Source organism: Perkinsus marinus (genome assembly GCF_000006405.1).
Source record: "Perkinsus marinus ATCC 50983 genomic scaffold scf_1104296960410, whole genome shotgun sequence".
In the NCBI taxonomy this organism is placed as follows: Eukaryota; Perkinsozoa; order Perkinsida; family Perkinsidae; genus Perkinsus; species Perkinsus marinus.
Window position 1 is genome coordinate 164346 of NW_003206160.1, and position 16632 is coordinate 180977.

The 16632-nt window shown below is 50.0% G+C and overlaps 6 protein-coding genes across 7 annotated transcripts; 2 read left to right on the forward strand and 4 right to left on the reverse strand.

The window, feature by feature from the left end:
* Window positions 1–2758: 2758 nt before the first annotated feature.
* Pmar_PMAR019680 (hypothetical protein) lies at window positions 2759–2964 on the reverse strand (the record flags this gene model as incomplete). The annotated part of the gene is made up of 1 exon (XM_002772783.1): window positions 2759–2964. A coding segment is annotated over one exon (206 nt), but the record flags the coding sequence as incomplete, so codon positions are not given.
* Window positions 2965–4667: 1703 nt separating this feature from the next.
* Pmar_PMAR019681 (translation elongation factor EF-1, subunit alpha,, putative) lies at window positions 4668–6247 on the reverse strand. Its single transcript, XM_002772784.1, has one exon. The coding sequence runs from the start codon at window positions 6217–6219 to the stop codon at window positions 4807–4809; it is 1413 nt and encodes a 470-aa protein (XP_002772830.1). The 5' UTR covers window positions 6220–6247; the 3' UTR covers window positions 4668–4806.
* Window positions 6248–8086: 1839 nt separating this feature from the next.
* On the forward strand, window positions 8087–12673 carry Pmar_PMAR019682 (hypothetical protein). Of its 2 annotated transcripts, XM_002772785.1 has the most exons (25): window positions 8087–8156; window positions 8347–8469; window positions 8519–8660; window positions 8715–8827; window positions 8876–8984; window positions 9031–9181; window positions 9228–9326; window positions 9370–9410; window positions 9598–9709; window positions 9757–9841; window positions 9937–10051; window positions 10164–10236; window positions 10278–10410; window positions 10462–10526; window positions 10572–10665; window positions 10708–10778; window positions 10820–10886; window positions 10934–11031; window positions 11083–11250; window positions 11323–11452; window positions 11716–11858; window positions 11910–12059; window positions 12110–12218; window positions 12265–12348; window positions 12445–12673. In XM_002772785.1, the coding sequence occupies exons 1-25, from the start codon at window positions 8112–8114 to the stop codon at window positions 12526–12528; spliced, it is 2604 nt and encodes an 867-aa protein (XP_002772831.1). In that variant the 5' UTR covers window positions 8087–8111; the 3' UTR covers window positions 12529–12673. The 2 variants fall into 2 exon arrangements, with proteins under 2 accessions (XP_002772831.1, XP_002772832.1); XM_002772786.1 differs by lacking the exon at window positions 8087–8156 and having other exon boundaries at window positions 8234–8469.
* A 115-nt stretch (window positions 12674–12788) lies between these two features.
* Pmar_PMAR019683 (hypothetical protein) lies at window positions 12789–13775 on the forward strand (the record flags this gene model as incomplete). Its single annotated transcript, XM_002772787.1, has 1 exon — window positions 12789–13775. One exon carries the CDS (start codon window positions 12789–12791, stop codon window positions 13773–13775), a length of 987 nt encoding a protein of 328 aa, XP_002772833.1.
* Window positions 13776–14546: 771 nt separating this feature from the next.
* Pmar_PMAR019684 (beta-tubulin, putative) lies at window positions 14547–15893 on the reverse strand (the record flags this gene model as incomplete). The annotated part of the gene is made up of 1 exon (XM_002772788.1): window positions 14547–15893. The coding sequence occupies one exon, from the start codon at window positions 15891–15893 to the stop codon at window positions 14547–14549; it is 1347 nt and encodes a 448-aa protein (XP_002772834.1).
* Window positions 15894–16072: 179 nt separating this feature from the next.
* On the reverse strand, window positions 16073–16534 carry Pmar_PMAR019685 (alpha-tubulin, putative; the record flags this gene model as incomplete). The annotated part of the gene is made up of 1 exon (XM_002772789.1): window positions 16073–16534. The coding sequence occupies one exon, from the start codon at window positions 16532–16534 to the stop codon at window positions 16073–16075; it is 462 nt and encodes a 153-aa protein (XP_002772835.1).
* Window positions 16535–16632: the final 98 nt, after the last annotated feature.

Sequence of the window (16632 nt, forward strand, 5' to 3'; positions counted from 1 at the left end):
TTTCGAGGCAAAGGAATGCGTGGGACCTTAGTCTGCTTCCATCGAAAGTTGCCGCTCCCACGTCGCCCGTGCCCAGCGCAAAGTGCGTTAGCCTCGCTAACACATGAAGGGCGCAGTTATTGCTCCCGATTTTTTGTAAAGGAATACCCATGAAATGGACCGTCCTTGAAGGGCCATTCAAGTCTACTAAGCGCTGCTTGGCGAGTTCAGAGATATCCTCCTTCGACTTGGCCATCGAGTCCATGTAGTATATCGTCCCACCAACTCTGGCCGTGGCTGCGTAGTGGCTCTGGCTATGCAGCACAATTGGCTGAAGAACCATGCGGCATGGTCCATGCCACTCGTCGGCACTCGGTGGAATCCAGGGGAGTCTAGCAGTGGAGCAGATAGCTGAACGGCTTGCGGAGGGACCACTCTTTGTTCGCCCACTTGTCTCTAAAGCATCGTCATCCAAACATCCAGGATGCTATCAGTAATCATCTCGCCATTGGTAATCAGCCAGTCACGATCAGTGAGGTCCACAACTATTTCCGGCAAGGGATAAGACGGATCAGCAGGTATACGTATCCAGTCGAGCAACCCTTGTCCCTCTCTGGGGTTCTCAGCACCAGCGGAAGGTTCAGCGCCGATTTCGATATTCTCGTTCTCGTCTCGATCTCGTCACGGATCGAGACGAGATTCATTCGTGTTCACGTTTGTCTCGGTTTCGTCCTTCTCTGTGTGTTGTGTTTTGCTTGACCTCTCGGATTCGACAAACTCGCTTGAAATCTGTCCTGGGTGCCTTCCCTGCCTCTGACCGCATCTTGGTCATATCCTCCATCAGAGGTGTGCATTTTGAAGTGTCTAGTTTCCTCCCACTTTGAGGCAGGTTCCCAGTCGACGGGAGAGACCTCCATCACAGGCTGTGACGCAGGCCCGCAATCCTGCTGCCTCAGTCTACCTTACTGATTACTGGCGAGTGTTTCCGCTTGCGCCCAGTCGAGAATCGAGAACGAGATCAAGATCCGCTTGATTTTGAACGAGAAGCCTCGAGCGAGAACAGTGACAGTCGGCCACCAGCGAGACGAGATCGAGATTGCTCAGGTCCCGTTTTTGCGAACTCGGTTCAGCGGGTGCCGAAGCCTGCGGCTCAGTCGGTAATGACGGCTGTTGCTGGGTTTGTGAGTGAGCTTGCCGAGTGACATCAGAAGGCTGGGTTCCACCAGGGGCATCCCCAGTTTCATGTCCAATTCCGGAGCCCGTGGGAATCAGCGCATTTGCCAGAGAGTGTTGAGTTCCCTGTACAGTGTGAACGTCGTCGTCGGTTCGGGAGCAAAGCGAATATGATTGGGACCATACGTCCAGATACATGACGAAACAGAATAGTATATTGTTGGGCCCATAGAAGAGGGGCAGTTTTGAAAGTACCATCACCCGAAATATGTACAGCGGTGTGCGTAAGGGCGAGTGGGGACGGCACTATTACCCGGAGGAATAGAATTTGTGGATGGTGTAACCACAACCGAACCCTTGCCACGACCGGCTGCATTGATACCGCGAGCCTTACAACCCCAAGTACTAGTTGATCGAACCGACGGACTCTGCCTTGTACTGATGCGTGACGTATCCTCAGTGCACTTGTGAATAAGTCTCGGAGAACGGCGAACACCCTCTGATATATGAGCGGCCTCACTACGTGCTCCACTTCGCGTTAGAACCATGACTACTATCAACTCAAGGTCTGAACTACTGGATATACAAGCTACCTTCTGACCAACGTAACGTGCTTGCACCGTAACTAGACGTCAGTTGCGTACCTCAACAGTGCAGTAAGTGAACCAGGAACTCTGTAGCGGTCCAGAGCTTAGTACACTCAACTACTGAGCTTTGCCAACAACAACTGCTCAGCTTCTGCTTCACGCAACGCGCAAAACAGGCTACCTGCACGCAGACACAATGTCTCGCGCACTTACAGACTTAAGAATCCTCAACGTTGGAAGAATGCCACTGCGGTATCGCACAGCGGCACTACAAGACAATAATGAAGAAACCAAAAGTTCATCACTCCACACGAGAATTCGGTCCTTGTCATCCTTGGCGGAGTCATAGACAAGTGTAGGACGAACCTCCTACCCCATGATAGCGTGACTGAACTCAGGTGGAATCTCAAACCCATAACGCTGCTTAGGAGCTTTCGGCAGCGGGTGGTTCTTTTCCTTGAATCTACGGAGGTTCTCCATAACCGAAGACCGCTTTGGCAACTGCTCGATGTACTGAGGAGGCGACCTTCCGGTGACGTAGTCGTAAACCTCGGCTGGTTTCTTCTCGAATGCTGAGTCAGCATTGCTGACAGTTCCTGTGCACAACGGCGGTGATCGCTGACCACAGGTGTAGGTAAATTCCCAGTTAGTGTAGGTAAACGTTGCGCGTAGTGACTGGGATCACTTTTAACTTTCCCTGAAATCCTAGAACGAACCGTACGACAAGCACGTTCCTTAGTCTTCACAATGTTCCCAACAGGGTTCCGTTGACCCGAATGATCAACGACTCTATTCGAACTCTTGCCACTACGAGTCAATAACATCGTGACTAGTAAACACAATGCCTAACTCGTATACAATACCGTAAACTAATCCCTGACTAAGATACCGTTCAGACGAAGCTTAGCCACTAGCGAATGATATACCTCACATCACAGTAAATCACTCTGAGCCTGGGCTCAGGTCCAACGTAAGCAAACGAACGTCGTTGCGAACGCCTAACCCTAGGGTTCACGCACCCTTGGGAACAGCACGCATGCACAAATCTGTGACGCGAATCATCGAGGCTAGCACAATAGACAGCAGACAGTAAATACCGTATAAAAGTACAGTAGATACCGTAAAACAAGGCGACAAATCAACCATAAGAGTTAACAGTCTCCGTGCCTTGCGCTGACGCGCACATTCCATGGCTTTTTCATGGAATTCACCAGAACCACCTTCCCTGCATCGGGCCCCACAAACATGCTCAGCCACCTAATCAATATTCTTCACAACTAACATGTTGGCCGGTCCGTTCAGATCGCCTAAGATAGTCAACCGAGCTTTGCACTTAAGGCTTCCTGCAGGAGGGTGATCAGACTTGACGCATCTCCAGCCGCTCCTCGAACGTTCGGGCTCGTTACGATCCCTCCTGAATAGGTAGCCTTTGAAAGACTTCACGTAGAGACTGAAATTCAAACATAATGTCAAGAGGATCACCCAGAGCTAGAACCAGTCTTTGCGCTCAAAAGTTCTCGTGCGCAACGAATTATGCGCTGAAATATCGCAGTATGTATTTTAGATCACTATGGCGCGCGCTTTTCGGACTGCGCTCAGATATGATTGCGCTGTGATGTGGGGCAGCCGTTCACTCATTGATATATGCCTCCTCGGGGACACATATTTGTGTACTGAGCGTAATCTTCCGCTGTAGCATCACAGCGCGTCATGTCTTGTCCGAGAAGTTTATCTGGGGATATCGAAGGGTTTACGGTATATTGACGGTCTTTTGATCGGGGGCCTCCTTCTCTAATCAAAGGATAGAGCCCCAGATTGTGGTGGACTCTAAAGATTCCGAGCTGTTGGGTGTGTACAGTGGAGTCGTGTTACAATACTCGAAGTCCAGATCTTATGAAGCATGCCTTCGCGTCTCATGGCCGACAGCCATCAATGTAGAAAACTCCACATCCAAACTATCCCGCTCAATCTCCGCGTTATTATGAGTTGTGCCCGAAGGAATCAGGATTGTCTGCAACTTCGTCTCCTCGCTTACTTAGCAAGGCTTTGAGTATAGTCGGACCCACAGTGCGCGCTTATTATCCCGAGTCGTGTACCGACTATCGGACGACTTCGGCTTCCTTCAATCCTTCTTTTGCATCAACCAGATTTTCGCTCAATGAACGGTCTCCATCCCGAGACCCAATCGCCGTGACCTGCTTACCTTCTTCAAGTGCATTGCATCTCAGCTCTTTTCGCGCTTTCTCCTCGCGTGTTCATTTACCACACCTTTTCAACACCATCTATTTCGTCATACGAACCATCAGTTCGTCGGATGCGCATTGAATGCGCGAAATTGACCTTATCAATGTCATTGACATCTTCAATTCTGTTGTTTTAATTTCATTTCGTGCTCGCGGGGCACCTATGCCAGAGGTTCCAACTTTGAAGAAGCCAAAAAAATCAAGGCATCGAGGGATAATATCAATGTCATACCACACCACTCATGTGAACGATGCAATCAACGATGCCGATAGACATGCTATTGGTTCGTTGGGTACGGCAATTATTCACGAAGATATGACTGTTTATGAACCATAATGGACCTAAAGTAAGAGTTGATTACCCAAGAACACTCGTTCAGTATCATCTGCTAGTGAACTGATTATCCTGCAAGTTCGAAGCACCGTTTTCCTCGAAGCACGGAATCGGAAGAGCCAATTAGCAAGTAGAAAGCCCTAGGACTGAATTTATGGCGAAATCGAAAGTTCGGGAGGCGGTCTCCAATAGGCGTGCATTGCATACTATGCAATCCTTTTTTCAGCGAATACTCCAAATTGATGTGATCAGATAACCCTAAAAGTCGCAGTTGGCACACTGATAAAGTTGTCAATAATAGTAAAACCGAAAATTCAAACCCTCAATTGACGAACTACACACCTGCCATGTGGCGGTCTTCCGTTGAAAGAATCCCAGGTTTATAATAGGCAAGACGTATTCGTCAGCTACGTAACCACAAGAATCTTTCTCATAGCTGCTAGACAATGGTGAACTATTTACTGGTAATCAACTGATTCACGTTGAGTCCTTACTTGACATCCTTGGCGCTGGTGGCGACACACTTACCGAGCATGACAACACCGTTACCCTCCATAAGAGCAACACGAGAGAGGCCCTCGCAGTGCTTGAAGGAGTCGACAACAAGGTGCTGAAGAGGCTCGAAGACAACCTCAGCCATCTCGTTAGACTTCAAGGAGTGGGGATCCTCCATCTTCTTACCACCGGTCTCCTTACCGACCTTCCAGTTGATCTTGGTAAGCTTGCAAGCGGAACGACCAGTACGGACGAAGGCGATGGGAGAGTAACCGACCTTGATCTCACCGGGGACATCCAAGATCTGGACCTGGGCGGTGAAGTTACCGACGTGCTGAAGAGTCTTATCAGCCTTGGAGATCATGCAATCACCAACGCGGGGCATGTTATCCTTGTTGAGACCCTTAACGTTGAGACCGACGTTATCACCGGGAAGAGCCTGCTCCTCACGCTTGTGATGCATCTCAATGGTGAAGACCTTGCCGCTGCAGGGAGTAGCGGGGGTATGAGTGGGCATGAAGATGACATCCTCGTTGGGCTTGACAACACCCTGCTCAACACGGCCAGTGAGAACATCACCGACACCCTTGATCTTGTAGATACCGGAAAGGGGAACACGCATGGGGGCATCGACGACACGCGCGGGGACAGTGGCGAACTTCTCAAGAGCATCGTACAAGGTATCGACGTGGAACTTCTCGGTGTCCTTGACAGTACGCTGGACATCCATACCCTTCCACCAGGCCATCTTGTCAGACTTCTTGATAAGGTTATCACCGCACCAGCCAGAGATGGGGAGAATGGGGACGCACTTCTCAACGAAGTCCTTCTTCCAGCCCACACGACCGAGCATGTTCTTCATCTCATCACGGATCTCGGTGTAACGAGCTTCCTTGTAGCCGGCAACATCGGAATCCATCTTGTTGACACCGACAATCAACTGCTTGACGCCCAACAGGTTGATAAGACGGGCATGCTGACGGGTCTGACCCTGGATCTCACCAGCCTTGTGGTTACCACGGGCAATGGCGGTACCGAAGTTACCATCAGCGGGAACCATGAGGAGGGCGACATCAGCCTGAGAGGCACCGGTGATCATGTTCTTGATGAAATCCCTATGGCCGGGAGCATCAATGACAGTGTAGTGCCAAGTCTCAGTGAAGAACTCCTTGGTAGTGCAAGCGATGGTGACACCACGCTCACGCTCCTCCTTCTGACGATCCATATAGAAGGCGAAGGCGAAGGAGGACTTGCCAAGACGGTCGGCCTCAGCCTTGAGCTTCTCCATCTCTCTCTCGGAGACACCGCCGAGCTCGAACAACAAACGACCGGTGGTAGTCGACTTGCCGGAATCGACGTGACCGCAGATCACGATAGACATATGAGTCTTCTCTCCAGTAGCAGCCATGGTTTTGCGCGGAAAACGTGTAAAGCCTACAACATAAACATGAGGAACTATCGTACGAGACGGTCTAGCAAAGGGCCCACGATCCAGTACTATCTTTTTCGATTTAACCGTTGAAAGGCAATCAAAAGCTTGTGTGGTATTCACTCTGCCCTTCCAGTGCTATGGCAAAATCGATTACGCTTTGTGTGAGTGATCGAATATCAGCGCACTTCCTCTGTTGTGTCGTATCGTCTATCTCTCAACCCTCGATAAAGTTCGCAAGTGATAGTCAAATTAACGTTATTTCTCCCTCGATGGTCAACCTCGATCATTCGTCATGATACACAGCCCTGACGTAGTGGATATGGGCATTACCTGAACGCCCACATTCTGTTCTTTAACTCTGATGATCACTCATGAAGCCAAAGTAGCTACTTTGTGTCGCGTGTCCCTCTCCTCCTTACCTTCACAGGATCATGTCATCGCAGATAAAAAATCAATCAACTGAGTTGAACTTTCACCGTCACCCCTCTATGTGATAATCAACTCTGCATGTACCGAACTTTAAAATACATATACTATATAAAGTTTCAAATCAGTCACCAGTTCTCGTTGAACTACACTTCATTGCTCTAAAATGAAGGTGAATCTATTACAAAGCTACCGCTCAGTCAACCAGGACTTGTTCTTCAGCTTTGTGTCACACGCAGCTGCTGAGGATATTTTCGCAATGATTGTGTCCATATCGGACACAAGCGTTTCTTGCAGTTGCGTCGGTGGTGTAGACTTTGATCTTTCGTAGGGCGCCTAGTTTTATGTTAAATATTCTACTCCTGTTCGGGTTGGTCTGGCACGGTTGTTCGGTACGAATCGACTCTAGAATTACCAAAGAGAGAGACACAGAGTCTGAGTGACCCTCAGGGAGTGTGCCGACGGTGCGTGTCTACACCCTTTGCGATGCTTGCAAATGGGACTGTTGAGATTAGGTTATGAAAGGGGTAAGTCCTTCTGCCGGTTACCGCGCTATGATATAAGGAAAGTTCTAAGGCGAGCCGGAGAATGGAGGCGACTGCCGACGATTCTGAGTTTAAAGCCACCTTGTATAACTTGTGATGAGAAGAGTTTCAATCTCGTGTCCATGATAAACGGATCGAGGGGAAGATCCGCTCGCTTCGCGGTTTCATCTTTGCAGTGGGAATTGCTAGCGAAGCGACGCGATCATACGTATCGGTATTTAACTTGTGTTAACTCGTTAAATTACCACACTCGAAACACGTGGGTCTGGAGACAAGCTAGGCGTGTCCATGAAGAGTCGGGCTTGAAGGCTGCACTCGCAAGATTAATGCTGCTTGGTATCCGTGATACCACTAGGATGTCGCGTCGACGTCAAAGATGGGAAAGATGTGGTCTTCAAGCAAGCCGGCTCTTGTACTCGGTGTGGGAGAGATGGGTTGAGCAAAATAACAGCACTATCTACGCGGCACTCTGATCTGCAAGCTATTCTTAATGCGTGCATATGTGGTGCAATGTTGCACGCGTGCGCTGTGTACCGAGTCGATATTCGATACTATCGACTGTCCCTTTTTTTGCTTTGCCAGCGGAACGACGTGTGTCTCGTTTCCGAAAGTTAACTTGGGATAAAGGGTTATCCTCCTTTCATAAAGTGTTTCTTATGATGAGGACGGAGCGACGCACTCTCACCGTTCGGCAAGCCGAAGGTTTGCACTGCCTGGCGATAGTTCCCTTTAGAAAACGTTCAAGTCTCAAGCGGAATAACTCTGTGTTGAGTCTGTACATAGGAGCGTGAAACATTCGTGTAGCATATGGACAGACTCCCATCATCGTGTACACGACGGTGTGGTATAGAGTCTATACTATAGACTATCTTCTCAGGAGTTACCTGTTGTTTCCCTATGAGTCATTGGAAGCTGCTTCGGCTGTTACTGGTCGTGTCGTTGGTAGTAGGCTGGGAAGGGTGTACGATGGCACATACTCATCCTCCAGGAATTTGTCCGATTTTCTCTGTATATCGACATTCTTATACTAGAGTTGAGTGAATTGTCGGGTGTATTGATTCTGTGAAGTGATTTGGTGATGACGTTGTCGGAGTTACTCGGCCGATCTAGAAAGAAATTACTCATGTCTTAGGTGAGTATCACCAGAGGCGTTGCCGAGAGGCAAGATACACGTGGGGAGCCCAAGTCGGACAAATTTCCTTTCTTTGTTCCTGTTCAAGTGGTAAAGCCTTCTAAGGACCACAATAACCTGCAAGTAGGAGGCGCCCTCCTGCCACACTCACGAGGTGGTCTCACTCTCACAGGTTGTTCCTGAGTCGATTAACCTCCTACGATCCGCATCACAACGTCGTCCTATTTCCGTGATATCGGTCGTTGGCCCCTACCATTCTGGCAAGAGCTTTCTCTTGAATTCCCTCCTCCAGAAGCCGTCCACGTTCTCCGTTGGTAATTCTATACGATCCCTATGAACCCTCTCGTTAGTCCCTGGTCCTTGATCAGGTCCTAAGACCTCCCCGCAGACCCTAGGAATTTGGATGTGCCGTACCGACCTAAGTGCACCGGACGGATCGGAGATATGGCTTATGGATTCTGAAGGGTTCTTCGGACCTCAGGTAGTGCCGACTCATGGACCCCTTTTGAGGATGGATGTCTGTGCGTAGGTCACTGAGACCTACGATGCTAAGATTTTCACAGTCGCCACCCTCCTAGGCAGTCACCTAGTCTACAACACGGTTAAGGTCATCGATCAACAAGCGGTGAATCTTCTAGGTAGGCCAAGATAGAAACGTTTCCAGTAAAGTTATCATCATTGTAGAAATGTTGGCTCGTCGAGCTCAACTCTTCCGAGTGCGTTCTTTGGCGCCGTCGGTAGCAGCAGCAGAGGAGGAAGGGGTTGAGAGCATCGCTGAGGCGTCGGGTGATATCCCAGTATTCCTATCGGCGAAGAGCTTTCCTCCTCTCACTTGGTACAACCCATATACACTGTTGAGTCGTATTGACCTTCGCCTGTAGGGTGGTTGAAGACTTCGTACAGGACATGGCCGCATCACAAGGTGGTGGGGCCTCAGCCATGGCTAATGAGTCGGCGATCGCGACGGAGTGGCTCAAATCGTAATAGGAGCTCAGTAGGAGGTCCCATAAGCTCCCTCGCCAGGTACTTGACCGAGGATAGCGAGCGCTTCGAGGACTCTGATGGTAATACGGGGTGGTAGCTCTCCAGCGTCATCAGCCCATTCCTAGTGGGCCTGTTCGCCTGTACAATCGAATTCTCACGAATAGCTCACCCTGGGGGCAATTTCTGTCGGTAGCAGCATGTGGGGCATCTGTAAAGTCTCGATGGGAATTTCCTAGTTGGAAATTACTTCATGGGATGTTCACTCAGATTCGTACGAGGAGTCGGACCGTGCCTATCTAGCGCGCCTTTTCCCCTCCCTCACTGTCCACACACTCTTCTTGCCAGCTACTAGCAAGTCGCAGTTGAAGGATCTCAGCCAGTAAGGATAGTAGCTGCGGCAATGCTGTGGGGAAGCCTCTGTGTCAGACTCAGCTGGCTTGAGCTCACTGACGAGTTCCGTAATGAGGTCACAGCCTTGCGTGGAGAACTCTTCACAACGGTTCGATCTAAGGTGGGTTGGAGGAGCATACTGCATATTCCTCATTTCACATATCTCATCGTTGAGAAATTTTGAATGAGGGCACGGTTTGGTATATATGTGTGTAGGAGCTCTACGATGGATCGTCCGAGGACGACGTTCTCTCTTCTCCTGAGGATGGTATGATGACAGCTGAGGGATTCGCAAGTGCTTTGAACTTCATTGTGAAGGCCTTGCAGAAAGGTAATAGGGTCGGCGACTATGGGTATAAGACTGGGGTAGTAGGGGCCTCGTATGGTGTGCGGATACTCCTATAGCGTATACTACGGATGATGGAGAAACTTCCACGGTGTAGGTTTTTTCCCTGAGTTACCGTCTCTCTGGGCATCGTGGAGAGCTCAGGTTGGAGAAGTGTCGCTGAAGGACTCGTAATAGCTATCAAGTGGGTTGAGGGTATTATCATTGGCAGATATGACTTGTTCGAGACAACACTGAGTGAGGGTGTATCTCCTCGTCCTACAGGAGAGGCTGTGACGGCTGCTGACTTCGACAGGGCCTCGAGGGATGCCCGGGATAAGGCAGTTGAATTTTACACCAACTTGGTATGGTCTTAGCTATCAGCAGCGCGCTTTGGTGGAGTGACTGGACCATAGGTTGCTGATTTTGGCCTTCCGACGCGAAATGGAGATCTCGAAACGAAAATGCGCACCTCGCAGAGGTTGGGCTGAGACTCTCTCGTGGGGAGATTCATATAAGGTCTCAGGAAAGCGCACGCCTTGTGGTTGGAACAAGTTCAGAATTATGTCACGCGAATTCGATCCGATCTGATATCGGACATAGAGCAGAAGCTCTTCAATGTAGTACGCGGGTGATGGAGGATTTCTATAGCGTATGTTTAGGTGTCGCTGCCATGCGAGCCGGACTCTCTGGAGCAGACTGGCAAAGAGGCGACTAGTGTCGAGGTTGCCAAGTACGAGCAGTGCCGTGGGAATTGCTGAAGTGGAGGCTCAGGTACAAGGAGATTTTGAAGGAGTACGAACAGCAGCCCCCACAGAAGAGGTTACTCTCCAGCGACTGGGTGGGTTGGGAGGGCTCGTGCAAGTTGGCCTTGGCATGGCTTTTCAGATGGTCGGTCAGCTGCCGAAGTTTGAGGAGGATCCGGTCCAAGAGTTGGTGAAAAGTGCGGATGCACTGTTGGTACGTTTCAAATACGAGAACGACAGGTAGTACTATCAATTCTGGGCATCTCGTGGCCCACTAGCGAGCGTGCTCAGGGCGATCTCGAATTTGATCCGAGTGGCTCTGGAGTCAAGTATTAACGCCTGTGACGCCGCTGTTGACGAGGCCAATACTAAGTTGGTCGGAGATGCGGTCCTGCAGGATTGGGCCAAGGGTGTCATGGCTGAGACCACCGACTCGTTCACCAAGAAATGCACTAGAGAGTAGGCGGAGCGTAGCAGGAATATTTGCGGCGGCATATTCCGGTGGTGGTTCCTCGGGCAAGGGCTGATTAGGTATCCTTGGATTGCCTCCCAGCCTGAGTTCCGTTCGAATAAGGCTCTGTTGATACAGGAGGTTAAGGATCGTATCGATACTTGCACATCTAGACATGCAGTACGGCTCGCTGAGCACTTGAGGCAGGAGGTAGTTTAGAGGGAAGGTTCACCGTAATGGCTTGGGCTTCTATGGACCGTCTGATCTTCCATATGAATGCCTATCGAATCGATGATGATTGCTGTTACAATGCATGCTGAGCTTGAATTGTCTGGAAATTCCAGACTGGGATGGCTGAAGCAGTGATATCCTGGCTCGGGCGTAGTAGAGAGTTAATGTGGGCCTTCTGCCGTCATATTATTCCGAGTTCATTTGCTACTGTATCGCATCGCCGTCCTATTTGTTGTTCCTAGGTAGAGATTTTGATGGGAGAATACAGAGCTGAGAAGAGGAAGCTCGAGATGACTGCCTTGCCGGCTGATGAGGCTGTTCTTAGAAGGGAGCACACGGCTATCACTCAGGATGTGTTGGACAGATTCGACAGTGATGAGGAAACGTAGTTTATAGGCTGGCGGCTCTGCACGGAGTTGTTTGTATTCGTTTGTAGGGTCGCCGACTCTGCCGCATATAAGGACTTCCGTTCGCAGTTGGACCGCAACATGGGGGCTGAGTGGGACAGGTTGCGGAAGAAGAACATCGAGCTGTGGAAGGTTCATTCGGATGATGCCACGGCATGTGCTTTGGAAATGAACCAGAAGTAGATAGAACTTTTCGTTTGTAAGTTGTTCATCGTGGTGGTGCTGTTAGATACATTAAGGAGTCCTGTCCCCAAGGGTGGATGTGTCTGTTCATGTTGTGGCCGAGCGCTCACGCTGCGCGAGTCAAGTCGAACTTGGACGAGTGTTTCGACACCAAGGTGGGCGATCTTCGGGCTGTTGTTCTAGTTGGAGCTAGCCATTCAGGCAAGTGTGAAGATGCCAATATCGATGCGACAGGCGGTGTTCGATAGCTGGTATGAAAAGGAGTTGGGGAAAGAGGCCGCTGAGGTGAGTGGTTCCTGCTGGGAGGCTGTGGCACTATTCACTGACTCGTTGAGATATGTCAGTGTAGCTACTTGTGTTGCAGTGGTTGTTCTGCATCAGGTGAGGCAAAATCTGATGGTATTCCTCTTCACGCTGACTCTGCCTGTGGTTTGGATAAGTTGGTTGAGCACGCGCTCTCGGTGATTATCATTATGATGGACAATAGTAGAATAGTGCCAATGAAACGTAGAAGAAGGCTCTACTATATTAGCGAATAATAATGTGCAACATTCACTGACTTCTGTGTGGCCGACGCTGACGGTAGAAATTATCCGTAGAGTTTCCAGCTAAAACTGGTGTCGTGTGGAGCCATTCGGCGGCAGACCTCACTGGGACCGTTTTGTAGGTTATGTTTCACTGAACTCTAAATGAGAGGATATAGGCGCATCGTATTGTTTTTTGTGATGGAGGAGTTGGTATGCGCGGAGAAGCATGAGGATGGTCGTGGTGCGGTCTCCCGAAATCACGGTGATGAACTATCAGCGGATGAGGCCTCAGAGCTCATTGGTGCTCCATTTGACGTCGATTTCGGCCGAGGGATGGATATTGGTATGATTCTTCCGATGGGTGAGTTCTCACTTATCCCTATGAACGAACTTTACGATGCAATCGATGATGTCCATGAGTTGGCTGGCAGGGACAACGCGGTGATTGCTCGAGCGCAGCAGCCGAAGCGGCTCCGACATGGGATGGTCCCTGTGGGCAACGTTCTCAACGGACTACTCGGGCAAATGTTGAGTCAGATGATGACCGGCTCGTTGGGGGGGATAGAAGGGGAGTCCACCTTTAGCATGAATACGACGGCCAGCGAGGTTGTTATTGCTGGGCAACTCCCGAAGCAGACTCTACGGAGTGAACTCGGAGAAGAGGATAACGGTATCACCGTGAAGCAAATTGGTAGGGGTATCGCACTACAAGTGAGGAAGACTGATGGCCCGTTGGTGACGGAGATCCAAAGATATTATCCGATGTCGGAGGACTGTTTGCTGGAAGAGACGAAGGTTGTCTATGACCAGAAAAGTGGCAAGCTCCGAGTGACTGTTCCCCGGAACTCGGACATGTCTGCTACTGATGGTGGCACAGTAAGCAATCCTGAGGCGCATTCGGAGGAGATCAAACGGCAGCTCGATGAGGAGGCACAGAGAGATGGTGTCAAGGTCCGCTTTGGTGATGATGATACTCTCACTGTCATCGTGCCGACCTCACTCGGTCGAATGGCTAGGTTTAATGGGAGCCGCATCGAGTTGGAAAGTGGCCGAGTTGTGACGATACCTGTGGAGGTCAATATGCTACTGGATGAGTATGAGACTGATGAACTCGATGCGAGAGAGCATACATTCAGAAGCTCCGAGGTATCGAGGAAAATACCGATAACCAATGATGAGCTCTAGGAAGGATATTTTACATTGTCTAAGTTTGTTCTGTGAAGTGCGGTGTTGTATATAGAACTAGTGTGTTGAGTCGAGTCGAGGGTTGCAGAGACCGATGAGCAAACAAATAGACATGGAATGACGCGCATTTCCTGGTTCTTGCTGACTGCTGCCGATCGCATGACAGTTATACACAGGATGGCTGTCGATGCTGGTGAGGCTAGCGATTCTTTCCGGATGCATCGTAATTCGATGGTCTAAGTTCATCGTAAACACTCCCGTTCAGACTAGCGTCAATTTACGCGAGTCGCAGAGGGGTACGTGTTATGACGTGACTCCCTGTCGGCAGATAAACGTTGGGTAATTGCATCGTGGTATAGCTCTATGGAGTCATTATTTTAATCTCGCTAGGTTGTGAACTATGCAGACAATGATGCACTATATAAAGTGACACGCATTAATGACGAAGAGTGTCGTACGTCCCAGAGTGTCGAATTCCGTTTCCTATCGAGACGCGAATACCTCACCTATTCATTCCTTACATACTACAAAACTCAAAACCCGACAAGTATGAACTTTCTCATCAATCGTTACACAGCTGGCGCACCAGCAGAGGTGACAGAAGTTACCGCGGAGAAGCAAAGAGATCGATAAACCTCATACTAATACCGACTTATAACTGACACATCCAACCTGTAGACCCTGGAAGCCCAAGAACAAGTCGGGGCTCCAGCACTTACGTCTACAATGGTGCAACCAGAGGATCAGAATGATGGAGAGCACGGAAGGTAATTACATGGGTTCCATATCATACTCGCCTTCCTCTTCGTCGAATTCACCTTCTTCCTCAGCAGTGGCATCTTGGTACTGTTGGTACTCGGAAACCAAGTCGTTCATGTTGGACTCAGCCTCAGTGAACTCCATCTCATCCATACCCTCACCAGTATACCAATGGAGGAAAGCCTTCCTTCGGAACATTGCAGTGAATTGTTCAGCCACCCGCTTGAACATCTCTTGGATGGCAGTGGAGTTACCCAAGAAGGTCACGGCCATCTTGAGGCCCTTGGGGGGGATATCGCAGACACCGCTCTTGATGTTATTGGGGATCCACTCGACAAAGTAACTCGAGTTCTTATTCTGGACATTGAGCATTTGCTCATCGACTTCCTTGGTCGACATTCGGCCACGGAAGAGAGCGGTAGCGGTCAGATATCTACCATGTCGAGGATCAGACGCGCACATCATGTTCTTGGCATCGAACATTTGCTGGGTCAACTCGGGCACGGTAAGAGCGCGATATTGCTGAGAGCCACGAGAGGTGAGAGGGGCGAAGCCCGTCATGAAGAAATGTAACCGGGGGAACGGGATCATGTTGACCGCAAGCTTACGGAGATCAGCGTTGAGCTGACCGGGGAATCGCAAGCAAGTAGTGACACCAGACATAGCAGCAGAGACCAAATGGTTGAGGTCACCGTAAGTAGGCGTTGTGAGTTTTAGAGTCCTGAAGCAGATGTCATAGAGGGCCTCGTTGTCGAGCACCATAACCTCATCAGCGTTCTCAACAAGCTGATGTACTGACAAGGTAGCATTATAAGGCTCAACCACAGTGTCAGACACTTTGGGGGAGGGGAACACGGAGAAAGTCTCCATAATACGATCAGGATACTCCTCTCGAATCTTGGAGATCAAGAGAGTTCCCATACCAGATCCGGTACCACCACCCATGGAGTGGCAGATTTGGAAACCCTGTAAGCAATCGCAACCTTCAGCCTCCTTTCGGACAACATCGAGAACGGAATCGATCAATTCAGCACCCTCCGTGTAGTGACCCTTGGCCCAGTTATTGCCGGCTCCACTCTGTCCGAACACGAAGTTATCGGGACGGAAGAGTTGACCGAATGGACCAGCGCGAACTGAGTCCATAGTGCCAGGCTCAAGATCCATTAATACAGCGCGAGGTACATAACGTCCACCAGTGGCTTCATTGTAGTACACGTTAATGCGCTCTAGCTGGAGATCGGAGTCACCGTGGTAGGTACCAGTGGGGTCGATGCCGTGCTCATCGGAGATGACCTCCCAGAACTTGGCGCCGATTTGGTTACCGCACTGGCCGGCCTGTATGTGAACGAGCTCGCGCATTCTGAATATAAAATGAAGCTGATCAACATAAACATTCATGAAAACAAACGCGTTCGGCGTTCAGTTAAACTCAACAGACTGGAGTGTTCGCAAAATCATACCGGATGCTTCCATGATGGAGTTGCTATTGCAGTGACTCTCCACATACCGATACAATAGTTGCTTAGTATTAAATGCACTTAGAATTCATCACCGTAGCCCTCCTCCTCTCCTTCACCCTCAGCGGTCTCGATGCCAACCTCTTCATAATCCTTCTCCAAGGCAGCAAGATCCTCACGAGCCTCAGAGAACTCTCCCTCCTCCATACCTTCACCGACATACCAGTGGACGAAGGCACGCTTCGCGTACATCAGATCGAACTTGTGATCGATGCGAGAGAAGACCTCAGCAACGGCAGTGGAGTTGGAGATCATGCACACAGCGCGCATAACCTTGGCGAGATCACCACCTGGGACGACCGTAGGAGGCTGGTAGTTGATACCACACTTGAAACCAGTAGGAGACCAGTCAACGAACTGGATGGTCCTCTTAGTCTTGATGGTAGCCACAGCGGCGTTAACGTCCTTGGGGACAACGTCACCACGGTACATCATACAGCAGGCCATATACTTACCATGACGAGGATCGCACTTAACCATCATAGAAGCGGGCTCGAAGACGGAGTTGGTGATCTCAGCAACGGAGAGCTGTTCATGATAGGCCTTCTCGGCAGAGATGACCGGAGCATAGGACGTAAGCA

What these genes read in the sequence shown, in the direction of transcription:
- Pmar_PMAR019681 (XM_002772784.1), bottom strand. Translation starts at nt 6,219, where the DNA reads ATGGCTGCTACTGGAGAGAAGACTCATATGTCTATCGTGATCTGCGGT.
- Pmar_PMAR019682 (XM_002772785.1), top strand. Translation starts at nt 8,112, where the DNA reads ATGAGTCATTGGAAGCTGCTTCGGCTGTTACTGGTCGTGTCGTTG. An exon ending in TGTTACTGGTCGTGTCGTTG is followed by an intron (nt 8,157 to 8,346) that starts GTAGTAGGCTGG and finishes CTCATGTCTTAG; the next exon opens with GTGAGTATCACCAGAGGCGT. An exon ending in TTCAAATACGAGAACGACAG is followed by an intron (nt 11,032 to 11,082) that starts GTAGTACTATCA and finishes GAGCGTGCTCAG; the next exon opens with GGCGATCTCGAATTTGATCC.